This window comes from Mesoplodon bidens (genome assembly GCF_964165515.1).
Source record: "Mesoplodon bidens genome assembly, contig: HAP1_SCAFFOLD_150, whole genome shotgun sequence".
Lineage (NCBI taxonomy): Eukaryota > Metazoa > Chordata > Mammalia > Artiodactyla > Ziphiidae > Mesoplodon > Mesoplodon bidens.
Genome location: NW_027672498.1, coordinates 212,217 through 235,794, shown reverse-complemented (window position 1 = coordinate 235,794; position 23,578 = coordinate 212,217). Strand labels below are relative to the sequence as shown.

The 23,578-nt window shown below is 53.9% G+C and overlaps 2 protein-coding genes across 2 annotated transcripts in view; both read right to left on the bottom strand.

Moving 5' to 3' along the window:
- The window catches only part of LOC308610107 (E3 ubiquitin ligase RNF157-like), a gene marked incomplete at both ends in the record, with an annotated part of 314,581 nt that overhangs the window by 122,272 nt on the left and 168,731 nt on the right, over positions 1-23,578 (bottom strand).
- LOC308610094 (forkhead box protein J1-like) lies at positions 9,393-12,345 on the bottom strand (the record flags this gene model as incomplete). Its single annotated transcript, XM_081259352.1, has 2 exons — positions 9,393-10,160; positions 11,848-12,345. 2 exons carry the CDS (start codon positions 12,343-12,345, stop codon positions 9,393-9,395), a joined length of 1,266 nt encoding a protein of 421 aa, XP_081115478.1.

Below are 23,578 nucleotides of genomic sequence, written 5' to 3'. Positions count from 1 at the left end.
GGGAGGGTGGACCATGGGATGCTCCCCGGGCTCCCTCCTTGTGGGCACTCCGTGAGGGGAGTGGCATCCATGTGGGGAGGGAAACAGCGTGGAGAGGGAGACCAAGTGCCTGAGAAGCTGTCCTGACGGCCAAGCCAGCCTGAGGCACCTCAGTCATAGGATGGAACTTTGAACTTACAGCTGAGCGTGGTGAGGTCTGTTGATTCCACGGGACCTACCACAGTGGATGCTCCTGTCATTAACCTGACATTAACCCGACAGATGCTTCCAGAGAGTTCCCCAGCTCTTTACTACCTGTGTGACGCTAACAGCAGAACCCGAGAAACATTTTACCAAGAGAGCAGATGCACTTTCCTTCTCCCGTAAGAGCCCTTGAGACCTCGGGGTGAGGCTACGATGCGACCTTCAACTCCCTCTCCCGGCAGCCGCCACTGTCATTCGGTTTCATGTCTGGCCTGAACGGTGAAGCCAGTTTAATCTGAGAATGGCTGGCTCTCGAGATCACCATAAAGAAGCCCAGGCATTGTTTTCCTTCCAGGTCTCGCTCCCCTGCCGCAATCCCAGAGTGGAATAAACATCCACCAGCAGGTTGGCCGGAAGGAGTTAGGGAGAGGAGGAAGCACAAGGCCTGGGGTCAGTTTCCACCAGCATGGGTGGCTGAAAGAATTCCCAGGAGCTCTCTCTGCCCAACACGGGTGTTGGTGGGGAGCCACTGCAGGGAGGCAGGAGCCTAGATTCCTCTCTTGAAACCCAGTGAGCGGCTGGCCGGCACAGCTGCCACAGACTCAGGGCGGAGTGAGGGCAGAGATGGCATCTTCCCCAACTAGTGACCAAAACAAATCCTGCCTGTAACCTTTGCCACAGAAGCATCCCCGCTTTTGTGGAACAGGGATTAATCTAGTCTCACAAATATGTTTTTTCCTGGAAAATTTCAGCATATTAAATACAGGCTCTTGCCAGTTAGGACCGGAAGCCTCAGCGAGGGCCCCTAGGATGTGCGTGCGCCCAGCAAGCTTGGGGTTGGGTGTGGGTGAACATGAACTTTCACATGAAGTCTGGATAACCTAAATGAGTTTCAAAATAAACAAACTGGACAGACAGACGTACATTTGGCAAAAAGACATGAGAAACAAATGGACAGGCAGAAGCCAGGTAAAGAGTAGGAAGGCAGGAAGTGAAGTGTACCCTGGACCTCAGCCACTCTGGCCCAGGCCTGGCTGGGTCAACGCTAAGTGGGAAGGGACCGGAGAGCCCCTGGGAAGGCCGTGGGAGGTGTCTCTGGGGATTATGGCTTCCTCCACCACAAGCCTTCATGGGGCCAGAGGGGTGAGGACCTGGGTCTTTTGCAATCTGATGGAGAGTGGCAACCACAGGAGTTTGTGTCCCTCCAGCACCTGTAACCACGTCGCCAAGAGAGTAAAGCACTGGACCCATGACGGGACGTGGCTGTCCTGAAGCTTAAGTATGTCCAGGGCATGTTTAAGAGATTACAAACCACGCAACATGAAGGCAGTCTCTGCTGTGAACCCAGGAGGGGCAATTTCGACCTAGTCCACCGGGCAAGATGTGGCTTTAGAGCCATGGTTGGTGAAGCCCTTGGTGAGCACGGAGCAGAGAGACATCAGTGCGCAGAGTGTGACTGACAGGTGGGCTCCTCCTGAGAACTCATCCCGGATTCAGTTTAGTGTCATGAGAAGGAATAAGGGGCACGTTGATGGCCCTGATGGAATTTATAGAGTTAGGGCTCCAGGGAGAAGAGTCACCCTCGACCCCTGATCGTTCCTTTGGGATCCAAATCTAGGGAGCACAAGGCAACTGGTGGTCGCCCAGGGCTCACTGGGTCACAGAGCTAGTCTATAAAATGCAGGCTTTGAAATTCCTCTCTGATCCTAACTAACCACTCTCCTCTGAGGGGCTACAGGTTCCCTTTTCAAGGGCTCAGGCTCTCTTTCCAAGACCTTATGACAGAGGCCGTGTCTGCCTTAAACTGCCTGTTGATGGAAACAAGACCAGGCCCCCTGCCATGGGATCTGCAAGATCATGATGGAGGGGGCACGGTCAGGCCAAATCGGAAGGCTTTGGGGGTATTTTTGCGCCTTTCTCCATGCCCAAATAGATTCGTTTAGAGCAGAGTCGCTCTTTGCCCAAGGACTCTCCCGAGGCCGCCTCACTTCCTTTCATCAACTGGCTCCCAGCACCTTAGCAAAGCCCATGCCTTCATGCAGGAACTGCAGGGCAGGAGATGGGTGTCCCAGGGTGAGAGCAGGGGTGTGAGCACGGGAGCGTCTCCCACCAAGTTCATGTTCAGCAGACTGCCACTCACCGGGTAAGCAGACCGCAGAGCACAGCTTATTGTCCAGTGCTTTCATGCTGGCAATGTCAAAGTCATTGTTATTGTCACACTCAATACCTAGAAATGCGAATGTCCTCTGGCCTGTAATGGAGTTAAGGCAGTTTGAGAGGACCTGGCTGTGTTTTTCTCTGCTTTGCTGTCCTTAAAATAAAAATCTTAAGGATGGAGACAAAAAACATCAAATCATATGTTAAAAAAAAGACAATAATTAAGTAGGGAGAGTGGACAATAAAGGAAACTGTGTGGGTACATTTGTGTTCTCGCTCTGTTCTGCTCTGTTTCCTTAACTGGCCCCTTTCCAGCCTTTGTTCCTGGGAAATCAGGCACTGGGGAGGACTGTGGGATTCGGACACACAGACCTGGGCCCACAGCAGAGCTAAGCCAGGCTGGAAGAGCTAGGAGAGCCACGGGGGAAGTGACCCCAGGCTCCGGCCTGTGTCTGTCGGTGCATGTGGGGTGTGTTTATGACCACAAGGCTCTGCGAAATGACTAATACATAAAATGGCAATTAAAGCTCTTTGGTCCCGTAATTTTGCACCTCAAATCAAAGAATTGCATCGCTTGCAAAATTATGATTTATTTTCTTTGAGACTTAATTTGCTATTCTGAGTATGTTTTAAGGGGCTGACCAGAAACCTACAGTCGTGTAAGATGGGAAGGGGACAGTTTTAGGTGTTATTTTTTCAAGCCCCCCACCCGTTTTTTTTTTTTTTTCCTTGGTGAAAGGCAGAGGAAGAAACATACATCTACTGTGTACAGCATGTCAGGTGGAAACCACATATGGAATGTCAGGCGGAAACCACGTACTGCCCTGTGCCTTTTAGAAGCAAATATTCTACTGGGGACGACAATCACAATGGAGAACTCGGAGCCTTGCATCCTGAAGACATCAACCGAGGGGAGGTAGCGCCCAACCCCGGCTTGGTTGGCGTGCGCGGGTGACAGAGGCACAGCCTGGGCGACCACCCCTCCTCCGGCACTACTTGGCCAGGAGAGCGTGGTCATGTGCACATGTGCACCCCCTGCACACCACACCAACCACCAAGCAACTGCCATGGCCAAAGCAGAAGCGAATAGCATGACATCTGCATCCAGGCTGGGATCCAGGTTTGCTCTAGAGGTTGCCCTTCTGTGGAGGCACCTCAGAGGAGCAGACGGAAGAGACACCGGTTCCTGGGACGCCTGGTCCTACAATCCCAGGTGGGATTCCCAGCTCGCCTAACCCCCCCCACCCGCCACTTCCTTGCTCTGTATGTAGGTCCTTCCTTCGCTTCTCAGCTTACTAGAAACAAACTTCTTCCGACTGAAGATATGATTGACCTTATTTACAAAACAGAAATAGAGTCACAGGTGTAGAAAAAAAACTTATGGTTATGGCGGGGGGCAAGGGAGGGGAGGGATAAATTGGGAGATTGGGATTGACATATACACACTACTATATATAAAATAGATAACTAATAAGGACCTGCTGTAGAGCACAGGGGAACTCTACTCAGTACCCTGTAATGGCCTATATGGGAAAAGAATCTAAAAAAAGAGTGGATATATGTATATGTATAATTGATTCACGTGGCTGTACAGCAGAAACTAACACAACATTGTAAACCAACTCTTGCAATTAAAAAAAAAAATATCTACTTGAGGCCTGAACGATGGTAAAGAGACTCGTTCCAATAGCCTACAAACACTAGTGCACGCTGAGCTGCTAACGTCTCTTCACCTCACCTTTGCTGTGCCGCCAGGGCTGTGATCCTTCTGCTACTGTAACACCAGCCGTTTTCTTCACTAAAGCAGGAAAACCTACTGCCTAACAGTCGGTTCCCCCAAGGGGAGGAAGCTGTTCTCCTGCTGCAGATGAACTTTGGGGCTGCTAGAGCAGTTCTGTGAGACTCAGCTGAGAAGCTGAAGCAGGAAGGAAGGTGATGGTAGTTGCCCAAGAAGCTTCAGGATCTACTCAACGTAGATGGAGAACTCCATGTATCTTCTGCAGCCTTGGCTCAGAGGCCCAGAAAGAGCCAGGAAGGCTGCTGAGGTCCTTAGATACCCTGCTTCGTTTGATATTCCATCAAGAAGACGACCTTTCCCCAAAGCCACACCCTTGAGCAGTGCCACCAAGTCACACCAGTGCCCCTTTCTCTACCCTTCAGAGAATACCCGGGAAAGAAATATAATAAAAGGGAGCAAAAGACCAGGTCTTTTACCATCTTCTTGTGTGGGTGATCCGGCCTCTTCTTCTAGAACATCATTTCCCTAGGACAGAAGGAAGGCACTGTGAGTCCATAAAGCAGTGAAATGAGTCTACTGATTGTCAGAAGACAGAACTAATCACCCTCATGGTATCCATATATTTCCTGTCCCTGTGAGATGGCTGGGAGGCCCAGCAGAGGCAGATTTTGCTTGGCGAGGCAGGATCGGCCCATAGGGACCAGGTCTGAGGCACGTTCCAGAGGGACCAGGTCTGAGGCACCTAACAGAGGGACCGTGGGACTGTCAGGAATAGCCTTGGTAATAGTTCAGCTCACACTGTTTCTCTCAGGTGGAAATAAAAGTTGTCAAATGAAAAAGCAAACCGTGAGATCATAAAACTTTCAGGAACCCTTTAGGATCCCCAGTCCCATCCAGATACTCCTTTGAGAATATCTGGCTCAAGAGAAAGTTGTAGAGTCCCCACTGGGAGCTGGGCATTCCATATACTTCAGGCACACCTCCGTCAGAGCACTTCTCACGCTGAGTTATAACTCTGATTCCTCCATCAGATGGAGCTGCGGAATGGGTGGGATGGGTGGATTGGGGGTGTGGGCAGGCAAAAGCCATGTCACTCGGTCTTTGTGTCCCCCAGTGCCAGGAAGATGTGAGATGCCTGTGCCAGGTAAATACTAAGTGAATTGGAGGACAAACACCTCTCAAGGGTCTCGCCTGGAAGACTTCCCTCTGGAACTCACCCCACGCCTATTACACTGAGACCAGCACCCTCTGCTAACCGGACAGTCCCTCTGCTCTGCACCCTGCCTCTAACAGATCCAAGAGCACCACCTTGGAAGGCTTCTTCCAGAAGAGCCCCCATCCTATTTGCATCCTGTGCCAGCGCCGGCAGTCCCTCTGACTGTGGAGGGGCACCAGCGTCCACCTTGCTCTTACCTCTGCATCCTGCTCTTCAGCGGTGGCAACGAGGCCCGCAAAGTTGCAGTCTGGAGACGCCGCTGGTGTCACCTGCAAAGGAGCAACAAAAGTCAAGGTGCAGATGCCACCGGCTCTCCTACCCAGCTCGCCCGGCAGCAAACCCAAACCAAGTCCTCAGGACAGAAGTGGTGCCACATGGAAGATCACATCTGAGGGAGTGTGATTCAACAACCCGGTACCGTGTTTTCCAGGGCTCCCCTCCCGAGCACTGGGGGGCTTTGCCGATCTCCCTGGCAGGCCCTGGACTGAGCTCCTTGGGACTCAAGTACACAGCAGAGCAGAGCGGGGAGGGCGATCCCATGCTCCTCTCTTACGTCTCCTTCTTCTGAGGGGGTCCTGCTGGCGGCCCGGGGGCAGGGGACAGCCTCCCCGTCCTCTTCCGTGCCAGGGGCGATGTAGGAGCCGGACATGGAGGAGACGGTGTCGGTGCTGATCTGGGAGGACATCATGGACATGACCTTCCTTCTTCACGTCTGGGTCCCCAGTATGTTGAGGGGGGCAGAGGCGGGGAGAAGACTGTTTCCTGCCCTCAGCTCAGCTCTTCAGGAGGCCTGGCGCATTTGCTTCAGGCCAGCATGGAATCCCATCGCGGGGGCCTTCCCGTCACTGGAGCTGGGGGTGGCCTGTCCCGTGGGCAGACGGCGAGGGTCCCCAAAGACTGAGTTCCTGAACATTGCCCCTCATCCCTTTCCTGGCTGGCGATACATGGGGGAGGGAGGATTGGGAAGAGGTGGAAAGTGAGGAGACAGAAAGCTGGCTTCTTGCTTTGGGAAGGGACTGTACCACACCTGAGGGTGAAGTGGCTGAAGGGCTTCTCACCTCAAAAGTGGAGATCAAAGGAAATGCGAAACCTGCGCAGAGAGCTTGAGTCATGGGCTCAAAGCCACACAGGGCAAAAGAGAAAGGACAGCTCAGTGCAACATGGGGTCCTGGATTGGGATGCTGGAATGGAGAGGAGCATTACTGGGGTGATCTGCAAGACGTGAAGGGGGTCTGCGGTTACATGGGATTACCAGGTCAGTGTTCATTTCCTGATTGTGATGGTGGTACTGGGATTAAGGAGGCGTGTCCTTGTTCTAAGGAAACACACACTAAAGTATCTAGTGCTAATGGGGCAGCCTGTCTGCAACTTACTGTTAAGGGCGCAAAGTATATATTGACTGGGATTACATTGAATCTCTAAATAAATACGGAGTCACTGAACGTTTTTTGAAAAAGCCACCCAGCCAAGGGCCGGGGCAGGGATGAATAGGAGGGACAGGATCCACTCACGCTTCCCGCCCCCTCCACCGCCAACCCCCAAACGCTGCCTGCTGAAAGGGTGTGTGAAGCCCTGTGTTCTGGCCGCTTCGGAGCCCCCTCTTAGCTTTGGCTGCTCGTTGGCAGCATCCATGGACCCTTAAAAGTGCCAGTGTTTGGGTCCCAGCCCCAGAGACGCTAGTCCCAAGCATAGGGATTTTCAGGAGCTCCTGGGGATTCTTCCTGGCAGCCAGAAGCTTCTTCAGCCTCTCCTTACCTGGCAGGCAGTTCTGCCAGCCCCTGACCTTGCCCCTCTTCCCCCAGCATGGGCCCAGGCAACGGGTGAGGAGGGGGGACAGTGAAGGGCCCCACCTGTCAATCCAGGGTGTACCCCTTTTGGCGGGGGCTGGAGGCTGAGCCTGGGGACCAGTGGAGAGGCTGGAGCCCCCATGTTCCCCCAGTGCTGGGGAGCGTGGGCAGGAAGGCCGGAGGGTGGTGGGGAGAGGGAGGGAGTCGTTGCTTAGGGGGTGAAGGGAGTCTCAGAGGGAGGTTGGGGCAGCCTCCTCAGCAAGCGGTGGGAAGGCGATGGGCTGCCTCCTGAGCTCTGTAAGGCCCCAACCCGGCTGGCCCTGCAGTGTGTGCACCCTTCTGAAATATTTGGAATAATTAGCAAGGGAAAGCAGCAAGTTGGCGGGGGAATGCCAGGTTGTCCTGGAGCCAGCCTCGAATGCAAGGAAAGAAAGGGGCTTCAGGAGAAAGGGGCCCGTGGAGGCTGGGCAGGATTGTGTAGGACAGTGCCCATTTGTGTGTGTGTGAGTGTGTGTGTGTGTGTGTGTGTCTGTGCGCACGTGCACGTGAGTGCTGGGGGAAGGGGCTGTGCACCACAAGGGTGTGCTGGCGGGGCCAGGTGCGGGCTCGGGGGAGAGATGGGTTCCAGGCAAAGCTGGGGTGAGGGGGTTGAAAGGTGCCTGCTGAGTGTCACATATTTGCTGTGCCTCAGTTTCCCCATCAGAACTCTAGTACGTTGATTCCTCACAGGCTGGAGCTGTAGGGCCTAGGCACTCCGTCTTCCGTCTGCCCTGATGGCCTCCCTCAGCCCCAACCTGCATTGGAGGGAAGGCCCTGGGTGGGGTGAATGAACCCCAGGGTGGCAAGTGGGGCCCCAGGGGCTGGGGCCCTCTGACGTCACACCCTGTCCCTTCAGGAAGGGACCAAGGGAGGGAGGAGCTGGAGACAGGACCAGGCGAGGACCGCAGGTGAGTCTGGGCAGGCCCTCAACTTGGGCGAGGTGGGGAACGTGAGCCGAGCCCTGGGCAAGAACGGCCTTTGTGAGTGAGTCCCCAGGGCCAGGGAGGGGGCTGTGCCTCCTTTGCCGCCTGCTCCTCGGGGCTGTGGGTACAGTCTCCCCATTGCACATATAGAGGTGCCGAGGCCCTGGCTGCAGGGGACCCCCGAGGGCCGCCTCTCAGCCCCTTTCTCTCTGGGGACCCAGAGATCATGAGGAGTGCATCAGGGGACACTCTGCAGGCCTTTGGTGCCCGCCATCTTGCTCCCAGCCATTCCCCCTTGGGCCGTGGCCTCCCCAAAACTGGCCCATGCTTTTCCCCAGAGAAAGTTGCAAGCAGGTCCATTTTGAGACTTTTTAAAACTTTATTTTTAAAAATGTTTTTATTGTAAATAACTTTCTATGAAAAAGGTTAAAATGCCCGATGGGTTAGGAGAGTGGATGTGGGATGCAGCCCAGGGCGTTTATGGTGGAGCAAGACACTCCCCTGCAGGAGTGCAAGCAAGGGCACGGGGCCATCCCCCCATTCCTGATCCCAGTAGTTCTAGCAAGCACTGCGTCCCTCCCACTTAAGCCTCAGCAATAGCTACACTCACTACATTAGTCTGTCTGTCCCCTTTCCCTCTGCAGCTTGGCTGCCCCAGCCCCTAACCCCCAGATCCCCATCTCCCCGCTGCTCTCAGCCTCAAGTTGGGCTCAAAGATTAGGGACACATGCCCTCTGCCCCACCTCTAGGGATGAAGCCAGAAGATCCCAGAGGCCTTAGAAAATCTCCTGGATCCACCCAGCACCCCGGCCTCCTTTCTGTCTCCTCTCTCTTCCCCCCTCCGCCTTGCTCCTCCTCACAGACTGCCGGGAGAGGCCTCTTGGGTGTTAATTTGCAGTCACCTAATCAGCATTTGTTGTACCAGGGAACTTGCTCTGGATAGAGACCTGGGGAGGAGAGCAGGAGAGAGAGAAGCTTTGAAGCTAAGGTGTTCTGGGGCGGGCCCTGTACTGATGTTTCCAGCTTGGCCAGGGCCCCTCCAAGCTGCAGCTCTCATAGTGCAGGGCCCTTAGCGTGTCTCTGGGGCAGGGAAGAAGTGGATCAATGAAACACTGTGTGTATGGGGGGCTGGGGAGCGGAGGCAGCAATTTTGGTCCTGGGCCCCAATTCTCAGCCTGCTGGACTAGAATCTGAGGATGGCCTGGGCTGGGGGCCGTGTGGCCTGGTGGGTTGACCTGGCCCAGCCCCTGCCTGGGTGGTAGGGTGTCCATGGGCCTGCACTGGCGGGGAGGGGGGCAGTCTGGGCCCAGACTTCGGTGCTGTCTGGAGGTGGGGCAGGGCCTGGCTTCTTACAAGAAGGCGGCCAGGCTGGCCCAGTCATGCAGGTCAGAGGCCAGTGTGGCATCCCCGGCCTCAAAGAGGGGCTCGGGGGGCAGGGAGCTACGGGTGCTCTCATCCCAGGGGTGCTCCAGGAAGGATGGGGCCAGGAAGGTCTCATCAAAGTCCAGGCTTTCGGTAGCCTGCTCCACTGGAGGCCCCAAGGTAACAGGGCAGTCGATGTGGTGGCCATGGATGGTGAGGTCCACGTCCCCGTGTGAGGCAGGGCTCAGCGGCGGGATCAGCTCCGAGGTCTCCAGCGTGCCCAGCTCCCCGTCCAGCGTGCCAGCGTCCAAGATGGCCTCCCAGTCAAAGTTGCCCTTGAGGGGTTCCAGCTCAGCCTGCTCCTCCTGGGTCAGCAGCAGGGGGCTGGAGGGCCGCGGGACCTTGGCCTCCTGCTTGGGCAGCGGCTGTTGACGCTTACGCCCCAGCCTGCCCTCGCCTGCACCCCAGCCCGCCTCCCCAGTGGCCTCCTCGAACTCCCGCAGCAGCTGCTGGGCCTCGGCGCTCACGGTCAGTGGCCCGGCCCATGGGGCGGCGCTGGGCTCTGGCGCGGCCTGGCGGGCAAAGGCCGGGTGGATGTGGACTGGGGGCAGCCGCCGCTTCTTCAAGGCCCCACTCAGCAGCCGCTCGGCGTACTGGGGGTCGATGCGCCAGAAGCCCCCCTTGCCTGGCTCGTCCTTCTCCCGAGGCACCTTGATGAAGCCCTTCTTCAGGGACAGGTTGTGGCGGATGGAGTTCTGGACACAGGGAGATAGGAGAGAAGGAAGACAGCTGGGAGAGTGGGTGGGGTCAGTGATGGGGGGCTCCTAGCGCCACTGCCAGTCCCACCACCACCTTCTCTCCGATGGGGGCAGGGGAGACAGAAGCGCTGCTCTGAGCGGGAGGCTCTGGGACACCAGCCACGGGGCACCAGGAGCTGGGAGTGCTGTCGGGGGCTTTTGTTCCCATTTGCCAGGACATCTGCCTGCTCAGTCATCCGAGCCCTGAGCCGCAGGGTGGCTCTCAGTGCCAGCCTGTCCTGCCCTCCCTCCCTTACCCCGCTGCTTGTGGCCTCTGGTCAAAGGCCTTGGCTCCCCCAGGTCCTGGACAGCCATCTCCCTCTGCCTGGGCCTGGCTGGCCTTCTCTGTTTGTGAAATGAGTGAGTGGGTGTGAGGGTGTGTGTGTGTGGTGGGGGATGAAGTGTGGGAGGATCTGATGACTTTCCTTGTTTGTAGAGACGCCTGCTGGCCTGGGCCCTCACCCACCATGTCCCCCTCCTCCCACCCCAGGCTCTGAGGCCTCAGTTGATTATTACCCAGCCAAGAGCATAGCGCTCATTCCTGGGGGCTCTCAGGCTTGGGGTAGGGTGGGGGGTGGTGGAGGGTCTCTGCTTTCTCACCAAGGTTACAAATGGTACCTGCCCCAGGGTCAGGGCCCAAGCAAACGTGGAATAGCTGTGATCACAGGAACTCTGATCCTGTGACCTGTGCCACAGGGAAGGATCTGTGCATCCTCAGGGTCTCTGTCCCCAAGTAGCCCCTGATCCTGATGGTCGAAGAGGCTGAGGGCAGTGTGTGCCCAGCCTGAATCACCATCCTGCCTTGTTCACGCCTGGGTGCACAGTCCAAACCACGCTGGGGCACAGGGGTCTGGGGCCTGGTGGGTGGGGCCGGCAGGTGAGTAGTGCGCCCTGGCAAGACTGGGAGGTTTACATGGTGGTCTGGGCCCCTTGGCTGCTCTGTGCCAGGTTCCGGACACTTGGAACATGAAGCCAGTGTGGGAGGAAAGAGCCCCTGTGGAAAGCACGTGGCTGAGATAATTGTCCCCGCAGGGAGGTTGATGAGAAGAGGGGGAGGAGTGTAGGCAGGAAACTAGGGAGGGCTTGGGGTGGGGGCTGGCACAGCAGCTTTCGGAAGGCCCCGTAGCCCTTCCACTGGGACACAGATGGCCACCACACCCTGCAGCACACCCCTCTCCCCTCCCAGAGCCCCTCCAGCCAACTGAAAGCAGGCGGGATGCAGAGCCGGGCAGCAACCATGCTCTGCCTCCAGTCAGGCCCTGACAAACTGACCTTTAGGAGGGTAGTGTGTAGGAATTGCAGGACTTGGGACACAAATGTGTCCCTCAGTCCATCAACCTACCCTGGGGGGCTGTGTCCACGCATAGTTCAGCCCTGGTCTTTGGGCTGAGCCTGCCGGATGAGGGACAAGTTCTTTCCACTTGAACCTCTATGTCGGCACCCCTGCAGCCCTCTGAACATCCTCCCTCCTCCGTCTCTGAAGTCAAAGGGGCAGCAGTCCAAGCACTGGGCTCCCTTGAGGTCCTTCCTGGACGGCCTTCCTCTCTCGGGGCCCTGGCCGTACCGCGCCTACTTGGCCTGCGGATCTGGGATGTGAGTCCAGTGCGCGCGGGCATGGGCAGGGAGGGAGGGAGTGCCTCCCTACCTGCCAGGTGGGATCAGCGTGGCGGAAGTAAGAGAAGTTGTCCGTGATCCACTTGTAGATGGCCGACAGGGTGATCTTGGTGGCCTTGCTGGCCTGCATGGCCATGCAGATGAGCGTGGCATACGAGTAGGGCGGCTTCACGTGCGGGTTGGTGGCGTAGTCCACGTCGTCGGGAGGCGAGGCCTGCAGCCCCGAGGGGGCGCTCCGCGGCGTGCACAAGGACGTGGGCTTGCCGGGTGTGTGCGGCTGCCCCAGGCAGGCGGGGTCCGCCGCCAGGGGAGACCCCGGCTCGGCCGAGCCTGACAGCTCGTGGTAGCCGTGAGGGTCGGTGTCCCCTGAAGGCAGGGCGGGGACCTTGGCTTTGAGAATGGAGAATTCCTGCAGCCACTGCAGGCTGGTCAGGCTGTCATTCAGGGCATTGGACTCCTCCAGGCCGCCTTCCGGTCCGGCCTCCTCCGCTGCCCCTGCTCCCGAGACGCGTAGCCAGCTCTCCGCCATATCTGCGGGCACTCTCCGAGGGGGCTGTCAACATCCACGAGCCGAGCCGAGGGTGACCGCCGAGCTCTCCGGCCCGCTGACTCCCGCGGCTTCAGTTACGCAGCCTCCCAGAAGCGGGCTTCCATCCCGCGATCTGGGGGTAGCCTCCTCCAAAGGGAATGTGGTGCCTGCGGGGACCAGAGCGGGAACTGAGCCCTCTTTCCCCACCCCCGAGGGGAGAGTGTGGGCGAGGGGGGAGGCTCTTACTAAAATCCTTCCTGCAGCTGGGGAGGATCTTTTACTGCCGAGGTCTGGGAAACAGAAGGTGTGCCCGGGGGTCCGACCCACACGGGGTTCGCCTCGCTCTTTTCCTCTTGGATCTTTTAGAGGAGACTTAATTAGCCAAACGAGGGAATAGTGTAGGGGCATGCGAGGCCACCCCTTTCTCCCTCAAAGCGGGGAATTAACCCCCCTCTCTCCGTCCACAACCAATGGAAATGGGGCGAGAGAGTCCAGGAGGGCAGTACGACGGGTCGGGGGGCGGGGGAGGTCGTCTGATCTTTGAAAAGGGATATTAGGATGGGGATCAAGGGGAAGGAAGGAAACAATACAGAGAGTTATAAGGGGGCGGGAAGTGAGTGTCCCCCAAACGCCTCTGATGTCAGTCCCCGGGCCCACCACTTCCGTCGGGGACGGATGGGAGAGCGGGCTGGTACTGACGCCCTCCCTTCCCACGGCCTGCAGCCCTCCCCGTCCCTTACCTGGCTCAGAGCGCAGCCCGGGCCAAAGGAAGGTTCTCAAAGAAATTCCTCCCACCGCCCACCCTCACCGCGGCTCTCTGCTCCCAGCTCGAGGGCCCAGCCAGCAATCCTCGTCGCCACTCACGCCCGCCGGCGCCTCTCTGAAAGCCAGCGGCCAGGGACCGGCACTCAGTAGCCGCTCACAAGGCGTCTCCTGCTGCCGTGGCGACGCCCCGCCCATATAAACGGTTTCCGCTTCTGCCATTGGCCAGGGCATCTCCAAAGAGACCGCGGGCTCTTAACCGCTCTCTCACGCGGTAACTCTCTTCCAGCTCCCTCCTGCCGCCCTCTCCCGCGCGCGACCCAGTCCCCTACCCGCCATCGCGTCCCGGCTCCGCGCATTCCCGCCCGAGGGCCCCGCGCAGGGCTCGGAGAGGCGCGCGGCTCGGCGCTCCCGCAGAGGCCCCGGGGCCCTCAGCGAGCAGTTCGCCGCGGGAACCGTACTCCGCCCCACCCCCTTCCCATCTGGGCTGCTCAGAGGTGGCGACGGCTCCTGGGACGCAGCCCGTGGCGCGGGGGCCAGGGCTGGGTGCATGCTTGGGGCTTTCCTTTCCTCTCCTCTGGGCTGCGAGTGGCACTTCCTCACGTTTCTGCGGCCTGTCCCTGTCTCCCGACCGAGTGTCGTCTTGGAGCCCGCTAGCAGGTCTGACTCTCCGATGCCACCTGCCGCTCAGGTCCGCAGAAACCGCAGCCCCGGTCGCAGACACCCCAAGGCGGCTAGGGTAATCCAGTGTTTCCCGGTAAGCGCTCCCTCCCCGCCCCGTCCTCAGCAAGATTCCCAGAAGCTGACATTCCAGAGGCTTCTTCGCAAGTGCTCTCCCTCCTTTCCAGATAGCCGAGGAAACAGAGCCGGTGGGTGAAACCCAGGAAAGCCGTGGACTTGCCAAATTCTTTGACTGGGTTCATTTGCCCCATTAATTTCACCAGCCTTTAAGTGACGCACTAACGGTGGACTGTGGTCCTTCCTCCTCCCCTCCCCCAGCCTCCCTCTAGTCACCAGCTTTCCTGCTCTTCAATTATTGAGGAGCAGCAGTTGGAAGTTCTCTGGTTGAAGGGGGTGGGTGGAGGTGAGGGCTCCTTATCAGGCCTCTGCGCAGAAGCTGTGCCCAGGGGATGGTACACCAGCTCCCACCCAGAAACATGTCTTTCCCTCTACCCCTTGCCCTCTCTCACTCCTCCATGTCCAGCTTGTCTTGAGTCAAAGTTTTTTTTTTCTTCCCAAGTATTTATTGTTTTTATTTTTATTTTATTTTTATTTTTTATTAGTTTCTGCTTTATAACAAAGTGAATCAGTCATACATATACATCTGTTCCCACATCCCTTCCCTCATGCATCTCCCTCCCTCCCACCCTCCCCATCCCACCCCTCCAGGCGGTCACAAAGCACCGAGCTGATCTCCCTGTGTTCTGCGGCTGCTTCCCACTATCTATCTACCTTACGTTCCGTAGTGTATATATGTCCATGCCTCTCTTTCGCTTTGTCACAGCTTACCCTTCCCCCTCCCCATATCCTCAAGTCCATTCTCAAGTAGGTCTGTGACTTTATTCCTGTTTTACCCCTAGGTTCTTCATGACATTTTTTTTTTAATTCCATATATATGTGTTAGCATATGGTATTTGTCGTTCTCTTTCTGACTTACTTCACTCTGTATGACAGACTCTAGGTCTATCCACCTCATTACAAATAGCTCAGTTTCCTTTCTTTTTATGGCTGAGTAATATTCCATTGTATATATGTGCCACATCTTCTTTATCCATTCACCCGATGATGGACACTTAGGTTGTTTCCATCTCCGGGCTATTGTGAATAGAGCTGCAATGAACATTTTGGTACATGCCTCTTATTGAAGTATGGTTTTCTCAGGGTATATGCCTAGTAGTGGGATTGCTGGGCCATATGGTAGTTCTATTTTTAGTCTCTTAAGGAACCTCCATACTGTTCTCCATAGTGGCTGTACCAATTCACATTCCCACCAGCAGTGCAAGAGTGTTCCCTTTTCTCCACACCCTCTCCAGCATTTATTGTTTCTAGATTTCTTGATGATGGCCATTCTGACTGGTGTGAGATGATATCTCATTGTAGTTTTGATTTGCATTTCTCTAATGATTAATGATGTTGAGCATTCTTTCATGTGTTTGTTGGCAGTCTGTATATCTTCTTTGGAGAAATGCCTATTTAAGTCTTCTGCCCATTTTTGGATTGGGTTGTTTGTTTTTTTGGCTCTTGAGCTGCATGAGCTGTTTTTAAATTTTGGAGATTAATCCTTTGTCAGTTGCTTCATTTGCAAATATTTTCTCCCATTCTGAGGGTTGTCTTTTGGTCTTGTTTATGGTGTCCTTTGCTGTGCAAAAGCTTTGAAGTTTCATTAGGTCCCATTTGTTTATCTTTGTTTTTATTTCCATTTCTCTAGGAGGTGGGTCCAAAAGGATCTTGCTGGGATTTATGTCCTAGAGTGTTCTGCCTATGTTTTCCTCTAAGACTTTGATAGTTTCTGGCCTTACATTTAGGTCTTTAATCCATTTTGAGCTTATTTTTGTGTATGGTGTTAGGGAATGATCTAATCTCATACTTTTACAGGTCCCTGTCCAGTTTTCCCAGCACCACTTATTGAAGAGGCTGTCCTTTCTCCACTGTACATTCCTGCCTCCTTGATCAAAGATAAGTTGACCATATGTGCGTGGGTTTATCTCTGGGCTTTCTATCCTGTTCCGTTGATCTATCTTTCTGTTTTTGTGCCCGTAAAACACTGTCTTGATTACTGTAGCTTTGTAGTGTAGTCTGAAGTCAGGGAGCCTGATTCCTCCAGCTCCGTTTTTCATTCTCAAGATTGCTTTGGCTATTCGGAGTCTTTTGTTTTTCCAAACAAAGTTTGAAATGTTTTGTTCCAGTTCTGTGAAAAATGCCAGTGGTAGTTTGATAGGGATTGCATTGAACCTGTAGATTGCTTTGGGTAGTAGAGTCATTTTCACAATATCGATTCTTCCAATCCAGGAGCATGGTATATCTCTCCATCTATTTGTATCATCTTTCATTTCTTTCATCAGTGTCTTATAATTTTCTGCATACAGGTCTTTTGTCTCCTTAGGTAGGTTTATTCCTAGGTATTTTATTCTTTTTGGTGCAATGGTAAATGGGAGTGTTTTCTTGATTTCACTTTCAGATTCTTCATCATTAGTGTACAGGAATGCCAGAGATTTCTGTGCATTAACTTTGTATCCTGCTACTTTACCAAATTCATTGATTAGCTCTAGTAGTTTTCTGGTAGCATCTTTAGGATTCTCTATGTATAGTATCATGTCATCTGCAAACAGTGACAGCTTTACTTCTTCTTTTCCAATTTGGATTCCTTTTATTTCCTTTTCTTCTCTGATTGCTGTTGCTAAAACTTCCAAAACTAAGTTGAATAAGTGTGGTGAGATTGGGCCACCTTGTCTTGTTCCTGATCTTAGTGGAAATGGTCTCAGCTTTTCACCATTGAGGACAATGTTGGCTGTGGGTTTGTCATATATGGCCTTTATTATCTTGTGGAAAGTTCCCTGTATGCCTACTTTCTGCAGGGTTTTTATCATAAATGGCTGTTGAATATTGTCGAAAGCTTTCTCTGCATCTATTGAGATGATCATATGGTTTTTCTCCTTCAATTTGTTAATATGGTGTATCACATTGATTGATTTGCGTATATTGAAGAATCCTTGCATTCCTGGAATAAACCCCACTTGATCATGGTGTTTGATCCTTTTAATGTGCTGTTGGATTCTGTTTGCTAGTATTTTGTTGAGGATTTTTACATCTATGTTCATCAGTGACATTGGCCTGTAGTTTTCTTTCTTTGTGACATCCTTGCCTGGTTTTGGTATCAAGGTGATGGTGGCCTCGTAGAATGAGTTTGGGAGTGCTCCTCCCTCTGCTATATTTTGGAAGAGTTTGAGAAGGATAGGTGTTAGCTCTTCTCTAAATGTCTGATAGAATTCGCCTGTGAAGCCATCTGGTCCTGGGCTTCTGTTTGTTGGAAGATTTTTAATCACAGTTTCCATTTCAGTGCTTGTGATTGGTCTATTCATATTTTCTATTCCTTCCTGATTCAGTCTTGGCAGGTTGTGCATTTCTAAGAATTTGTCCATTTCTTCCAGGTTGTCCATTTTATTGGCATAGAGTTTCTTGTAGTAATCTCTCATGATCTTCTATATTTCTGCAATGAGAGTTGTTATTGAGTCAAAGTATTAAAAGCGTGCTGGAGAAAGTTGTACAGAAACTTTCACAAATAAGCCAACTGTGCAATTAATAGCTCTCCTTCCCTTGTGAACAGTTTTATTCATTTTTAAGAATCATGCAGCAGTCCATAAATATTGCATCCTTGACGTCACCACTGTCGTGTGCCCATGAGTGTACTCCAGGGAGTGAGGGGTACACAGCTGGCACAACAGTACACACATACTTACACACAGTAGGTGTGCAGATCCTAAAGCATAGTGAGCAAGCAGCATGCCAAGTTCAGGTGAACAGGACACAAACTCTCCCCAGGTGAGATGGCTTAACGTGTGTGGATCCGTGCCCAGGAGATGCCCCAGCGTGGGCATGACCTCTGGTGGGATGGGACTGGGGAGGAGAAGGAAAAAGGGCTCTGTGAGAAGGCTGGGATCACCACACCACCCGGAAGTGAGCTCATAGGTGAGCTCCGACCTGAGTGTGGCAGGAAGGAGCCCCAGGCCTCTGGTTAGTCTGTGTCCTTGTGTGAGAAACCAGGCCCCGTCATATTCTCTGTGGGTCAACAGCTAACAACATGACCATCTCCAGATGATGACTGGGGCGGCTGTCCTGTTCCCCGACCTGGCTCTGTGCCTTGTTCCCTGATCCCAGCCCTTTTGGATGGGATATTTCTGCTTGCCAAAGAGCTAAATGAGGGTAAAGAGGTGAGGGGATGGGGGAGAGAGCAGGAATTGTCTGAGAAACAGGAGTGAAGGGCCACTTCTCACCCGGGTATGTCTTGGTTATGGAACCAAGGCCTTGAGGAATCTCTCTGTGCCTCTTCCTGGGAGAAGACAGACCCTCCAGAAAGGGTGAAGACAATGGCTTCCTCTTAGGGTTCCTGGCCACTGTGGCAACTGTTTACCTGCATCTCCTTCATCTCAGGTAACACCACACTCTGAATACTACCTGCCGGGCGAGGAGGTGGACCTGTATACCACCACCCCAGGCTAAGGGAGCGCCCCCTTCCCTAGTGCTTCTGGGACTCAGACTTCAAGGAGATCAGGAAGTGTGGTTATTGCTGAAATCATCAATATGAAAGGGGCTGTAAGAATGTTTCAGGGAAAGGAAGGACATTAAATGGAGCCTGAAACAGCAGAGCCCACTGCAGGATTTCAGAGCGGGTGGACACGGGAACTCAAGGCAGAAGCTGAGATTCAGGCTTGGCTCATGTAGTGTCTGTCAGGACCACAGGCCTCCCCCTGCCCACCCCCAGGGCAGAATGTGAACCACAACCACCAGGCAGTGAGGGTCACCACGCACCTGGTGGCGCAAAGCAGCCACTCAGGAGGTGCAAAACATTCCCCGGCACTGGGCTCTCTTTGAGGCCTTGGGAAGGACCCTGAAAAGCTCTTGTAGGGCAACAATTCCAACTACTAATTCAGGCCATCATGGTGGGCATAGCCTAGGGCTCTGTCATATCTCAGCCTCACAAAATGTTGGATCCCACTTTGCTTCTCAATCTCATGCTCCACTAAATAACCACCTCTTCCAAAAGCCAGCAGACAATGCATCTATCACAGAGCTATGAGGAATCCATTGATAACACTAGTGTTGAGGGACGAAGAGCCAACAGCTTACGGTCTTGCTGTTTCAGGCTGTTATTTCTATGCCCTACACCAGAGTGAGGTGGGGTGCACATGTGATTTGAACAATATCTCTAAATCTCTGATGAGCCTATGGAAGGCAGTACCTCCGGCTCCCCCCATCAGGCTCAGCTGATCTGGAGGACAGGGGAGGAAAACCGGTGGGGTGGGGAGCCTCCCAGACCACCACTGACCCCAGCTCAGCCCTTCCCCCAACCTCCTTTGGGGTTCCTGGGCACCAAATGAGAACCACCGGTCCACCCCTCTCTCAGCTTCTTTCTTCAACTCTTTCAGAAAAGCGGGGTGGAGACGGGGGCAGCAGGGATAAGAATGCCACCTGACAGGGCGGTAGTGATGAAACGTGATAATATACGACAGTCCCTAACAAGTGCCTGGTACATAGAGGGGGTCAAAAATGCCTTTGCAGTGTCACCTTAGGATGGAGCCCCAGGCCTTCCTGAGTGCACCTGATCATAAAGAAGTCCCCGGTAGGTCATCATTTAACTGAGGGGTTCTCAGATTCAAGGCCTCCTTCCTAAGCAGACACACGAGGCATAGCCTCTGCTACCAGAAGCAAGAACTGTTTTCCCAACCAACCTTCTGGTGGTTGCCACTGCTTCTTGTCCTTGAGAGAGGAGCTCCTAATGCATTTTGAGGGAAACCCCACTTACAGTGCAATATGGCTTTCCCTTCTCACAGGAGTCATCCCCCAACGCCACCCCAAACTGCAGGTCTCAGATTGGTTATGATGTCCCAGAGACTAGAAAATGCCAGATGGGTGTTTGTAATGAAGTCACCCAAACTCTTGAGTCTTCTTGGTCTACCTCCTAAGGAGAAGAAAAAAAAAAAAAGATACACAAGAAATAACCAGTCTGTAGGCCACAGCTCCACCTGAAGATCAAGATACAGTGGAAACATTCCAGAGACTCTCTGCAAAGGGTCTCATGAGCTGCAGTTCGAGTGGCTTTAGCCCACAAGGAGAAAAGAGGTTTCCAGTCCCTTCTGAGAGGGGAAGAATCACGGTTGCGGAAGAAGATGAGTCTGGGAGAAGGGTCAGGTGCCCTCAGCATCCAGCTTTCACGTGGGTCTAAAAAGTCTCCGTGTGTCTTGCTGAGGATGCCCAGGAGGTCAGTGGTGCCATGAGGCCAGGATGGGATGTGAGAACGGGAGGAGAGCCCTGGTACAGGGGCTAAGGCTCTGAAATGGCCAAAGGATCCCACACGCAGAGCCTGTTCTCACGGTCCTCCAGGCTGCCAGAAGATGAGCGTCTGCACTGCGTGTTCCGACAACTGACCACGTTGTCATCAGCCTGCCAGGCACCTGAGAAGAGGAAAGGAAGGTTACCAGACATTTGGTTTGGTGCAGATGGTGTCTCTGGCAGGACAGTCCGGGAGTTTGGCACGAAAACTGGCAAGATGCGCATTACCTGGAACTCCCACTGGGTGCAAACCACAGCACGTGAAACTTGGGAGCAGTGGCGTCCACTGGGCGAGGGACAGTCATGGCCACTGTGGCCCACTGATGGAGGGACATGCAGGATGGTCCTTGTTTTGTGAGCTTGCCGTAGGCTCCACCTTTGTATCTTTATTTGGTCTTGAAGTTTGCCTAAGTGTTACAGCGGACCAGGAAAAGAAACTGAGTCTGGCTGAGACTCTCACGAGAGCAGGAGGAGGTGAAGGGGAGGGAGAAGAGTGTGTTAATTTGGGCTCAGAGTTAGTGTTTGCTGTGGGGGCCAGGGTGGGGCAGGAAGGGACTGGCTGCCCAGCAGGGTGCCAGGGACCAAATGGCATGGCAGAGAACAGAGTGACAGCTGTTCCTCTCCTTCTGCACCTGAACAGCCCACCGAGAGTTGCTATCAGCTGGTGCCACCAACCCCAGGAGACATTAGCTCCAGAGCTTTGGGGTCCCCTGGGTACCATCCACGAAACTCATCATCTTCCCCCCTTGTCCTGCAGTTCCTGCACGAGAAGCACCCGCTGCCCATGCTGGAAACCCACTCTTGATGCTTCTCTCTCCTTCATGCTCTGTATCCAATCCACCATGACCTCCTGCTTGTTCAAGCTCTAGTAAGGTCTAAATCTGTAGTCAGAAAACCGGGATACAGCCCCAGCTTCTAACGTACTGACTGTGTGACCTTGGGCAGGTCACTGTACTTGGAGCCCAGGTTTTCCCATCCATCAGATGGGAGACAAGTACTTACTCCCCAGGGATGCTGTGAGACTAAGCGAGGTGACATGGAAGAGTGGTGAGCAGGGCGCCTGACTCACAGAATGTGCGCGAAAACCATCCGCCCCCCAGGCCTTGTTCAGGCTACACTCATCACCCCCAAGTCGTCCTCCCATCCCACAGACTGACTCCATCTGATTCAGTCCCCCCAGTGCAGCGAGATGCCCCTTCTGAAGGGAGAGGATGAAGCCCTAACCCACTGAGTTTGAGGAAAGCCTTCCATTCTCTGGCCGAGGACTGCTGAGCTGCCTCTTCCAGCACCTGCCCGCAGAAGGCCCCCCCTGAAGCAAGATGGGGTCTAGCGTCCTCCGAAGAGTTCCACCACTGGCCCATACGACCACCCAATTTCTCATGCTGTGTGGAAATTGCTGGATCCTCCAGCACACGGTGATCTCCTCCAGGGCAGAGCCGAGAGCCATGCCCTTCAGAGGGCTCAGTTCGTGGACGGAGCCAGCTGACCCTGGAGGGTGGGCGTGAGGCTCACTGTGTCACATTTGAGGGAGGTCACTCACCAATGTCTGGCGTCAGCTTCAGGTTTGGCCAGCCCAAGACACGAAACCCTTTAATGGCAGAAGCACTAGGATTCAGCGGGTATAAATTGTGTATACCCTTAAATGTCCTGGTGTGCTAATCCGCCCTAAGGCTCTAATAATAGTCTTGTGGAGGTGGAACCCAGGGGAAGGGGAGTGAGTGGGACAGGAAATGTTTAGGTATCTCTCACAGCCAGACGGAATGCGGGGATCTGTACTCCCTGGGGGTACCGGAGTCCGGCACATGGGTCCACAGTGCTTTACCGCTCTAAGGGTGACAGGATGAAGAGCAGGCAAGATTGCCCTTTTAAGTTAGGAACCCCCAGATGAAATAAGTTGTTCCTTCATTTTATATAATTTGGTAGATCTCATACTTATTCCTCTGTGTTTAATGGGCAGGACTCCGGAACTGCGGCTGTTTGGTATGAAAGACCAAAAGCAAATGGTAAAAAGGAGAGAAGAGACACACACACACACACACACGCACACGCACACACACACACACAGAAAGTCAAATCAAAACACTGCCGCAGCCTCGCCGCCACCACCACTGGCTGCCAGGCTGCCTGGCTCTGAATTCTTGAGTCCTTGCTACAAACACCACCGGTCCAGATTCTGAGCCAGTGCTGAAAACTGGCTCCTTCTGAAACAGCCTCAAGACTCAGACCTGAAGTCTCTGATCTCCCCAGCTTCTTAGTACAGTCGGTGGTGCTCTTTCCTCTAAAAAGGCTTCTGCCAGACCCTCGGCGAAATCCTGCTGCTCCGTGCATCCTGGATGCAGAAGGTAAGCGTGGAAGGCGCAGGAGGACTTCCTGAGCGAGTGCTGCCATTCTGTCCAGCCCTCAGCCAGAAAAGGGAGCCTGGAGATTGAAAATCCTTCACAGGAGGTAGAGAAAGGTGGTTCCCACTTAATTCCATCCTCAGGCTCAGAAACGGGGGAGTGAGGAGACCTCTAGAGGCAGATTTGGGGAGCACATCTAGGGGGATTCCACACACCTCTTTCCTGCCTCTACCCAGCCACTAATTAAATTTAAGGTCTGTAACAGTTCCACCATCTTGTAGAGTTTCTCTCCAAGAAAAGAGAAAGTTAATTGCGATTTTTCCTTAGTATCTGCGAAGCATAACCCTTCCTAGTGGCGTCTTAGTCTTGGGTTATTTCAGGTCTCCATAAGTACTTTTCTTTGTTTTGTTTTTGGCTGTGCAGTGGCTTGGAGGATCTTAGTTCTCCGACCAGGGATTGAACCAGGCCACTGCAGTGCAAGTGCTGAGTCCTAACCACTGGACGGACAGGGAATTCCCTCCATAAGTACTTTTAGATTTCATCGGTGTGCCCACTCCTGTCCAATGCCATCATTTAAAAACATCTGTATCGGGCTTCCCTGGTGGCGCAGTAGTTGAGAGTCTGCCTGCCGATGCAGAGGACACGGGTTCATGCCCCGGTCCGGGAAAATCCCAGATGCCACGGAGCGTCTGGGCCCGTGAGCCATGGTCGCTGAGCCTGCGCGTCCGGAGCCTGTGCTCCGCAATGGGAGAGGCCACAACAGTGAGAGGCACGCGTACCACAAAAAACAAAACAAAACAAAACAAAAACATTTCTATTTGCACTAATAAACTCAAATTATCTTTGCTTTTTCCCATCACACTCCCCAGAGCCTTTTCACAGAATTGTCACTGGTCCCCTGGCCACTATCCTGACGCCTGTGTGATACTCCGTCAGGTTCCTTGGGGCCCCGTCTACCTAGCATGGCCTCACGCTTCTAATCGGCTCACCACCTACAATGGTCAACTCAGATTTCCTCCCTTTGAGAACCTTGCAGAACAATCTCAGAACATACCATCGCCCCCCCCCCACCTTGGTCTCAGGGC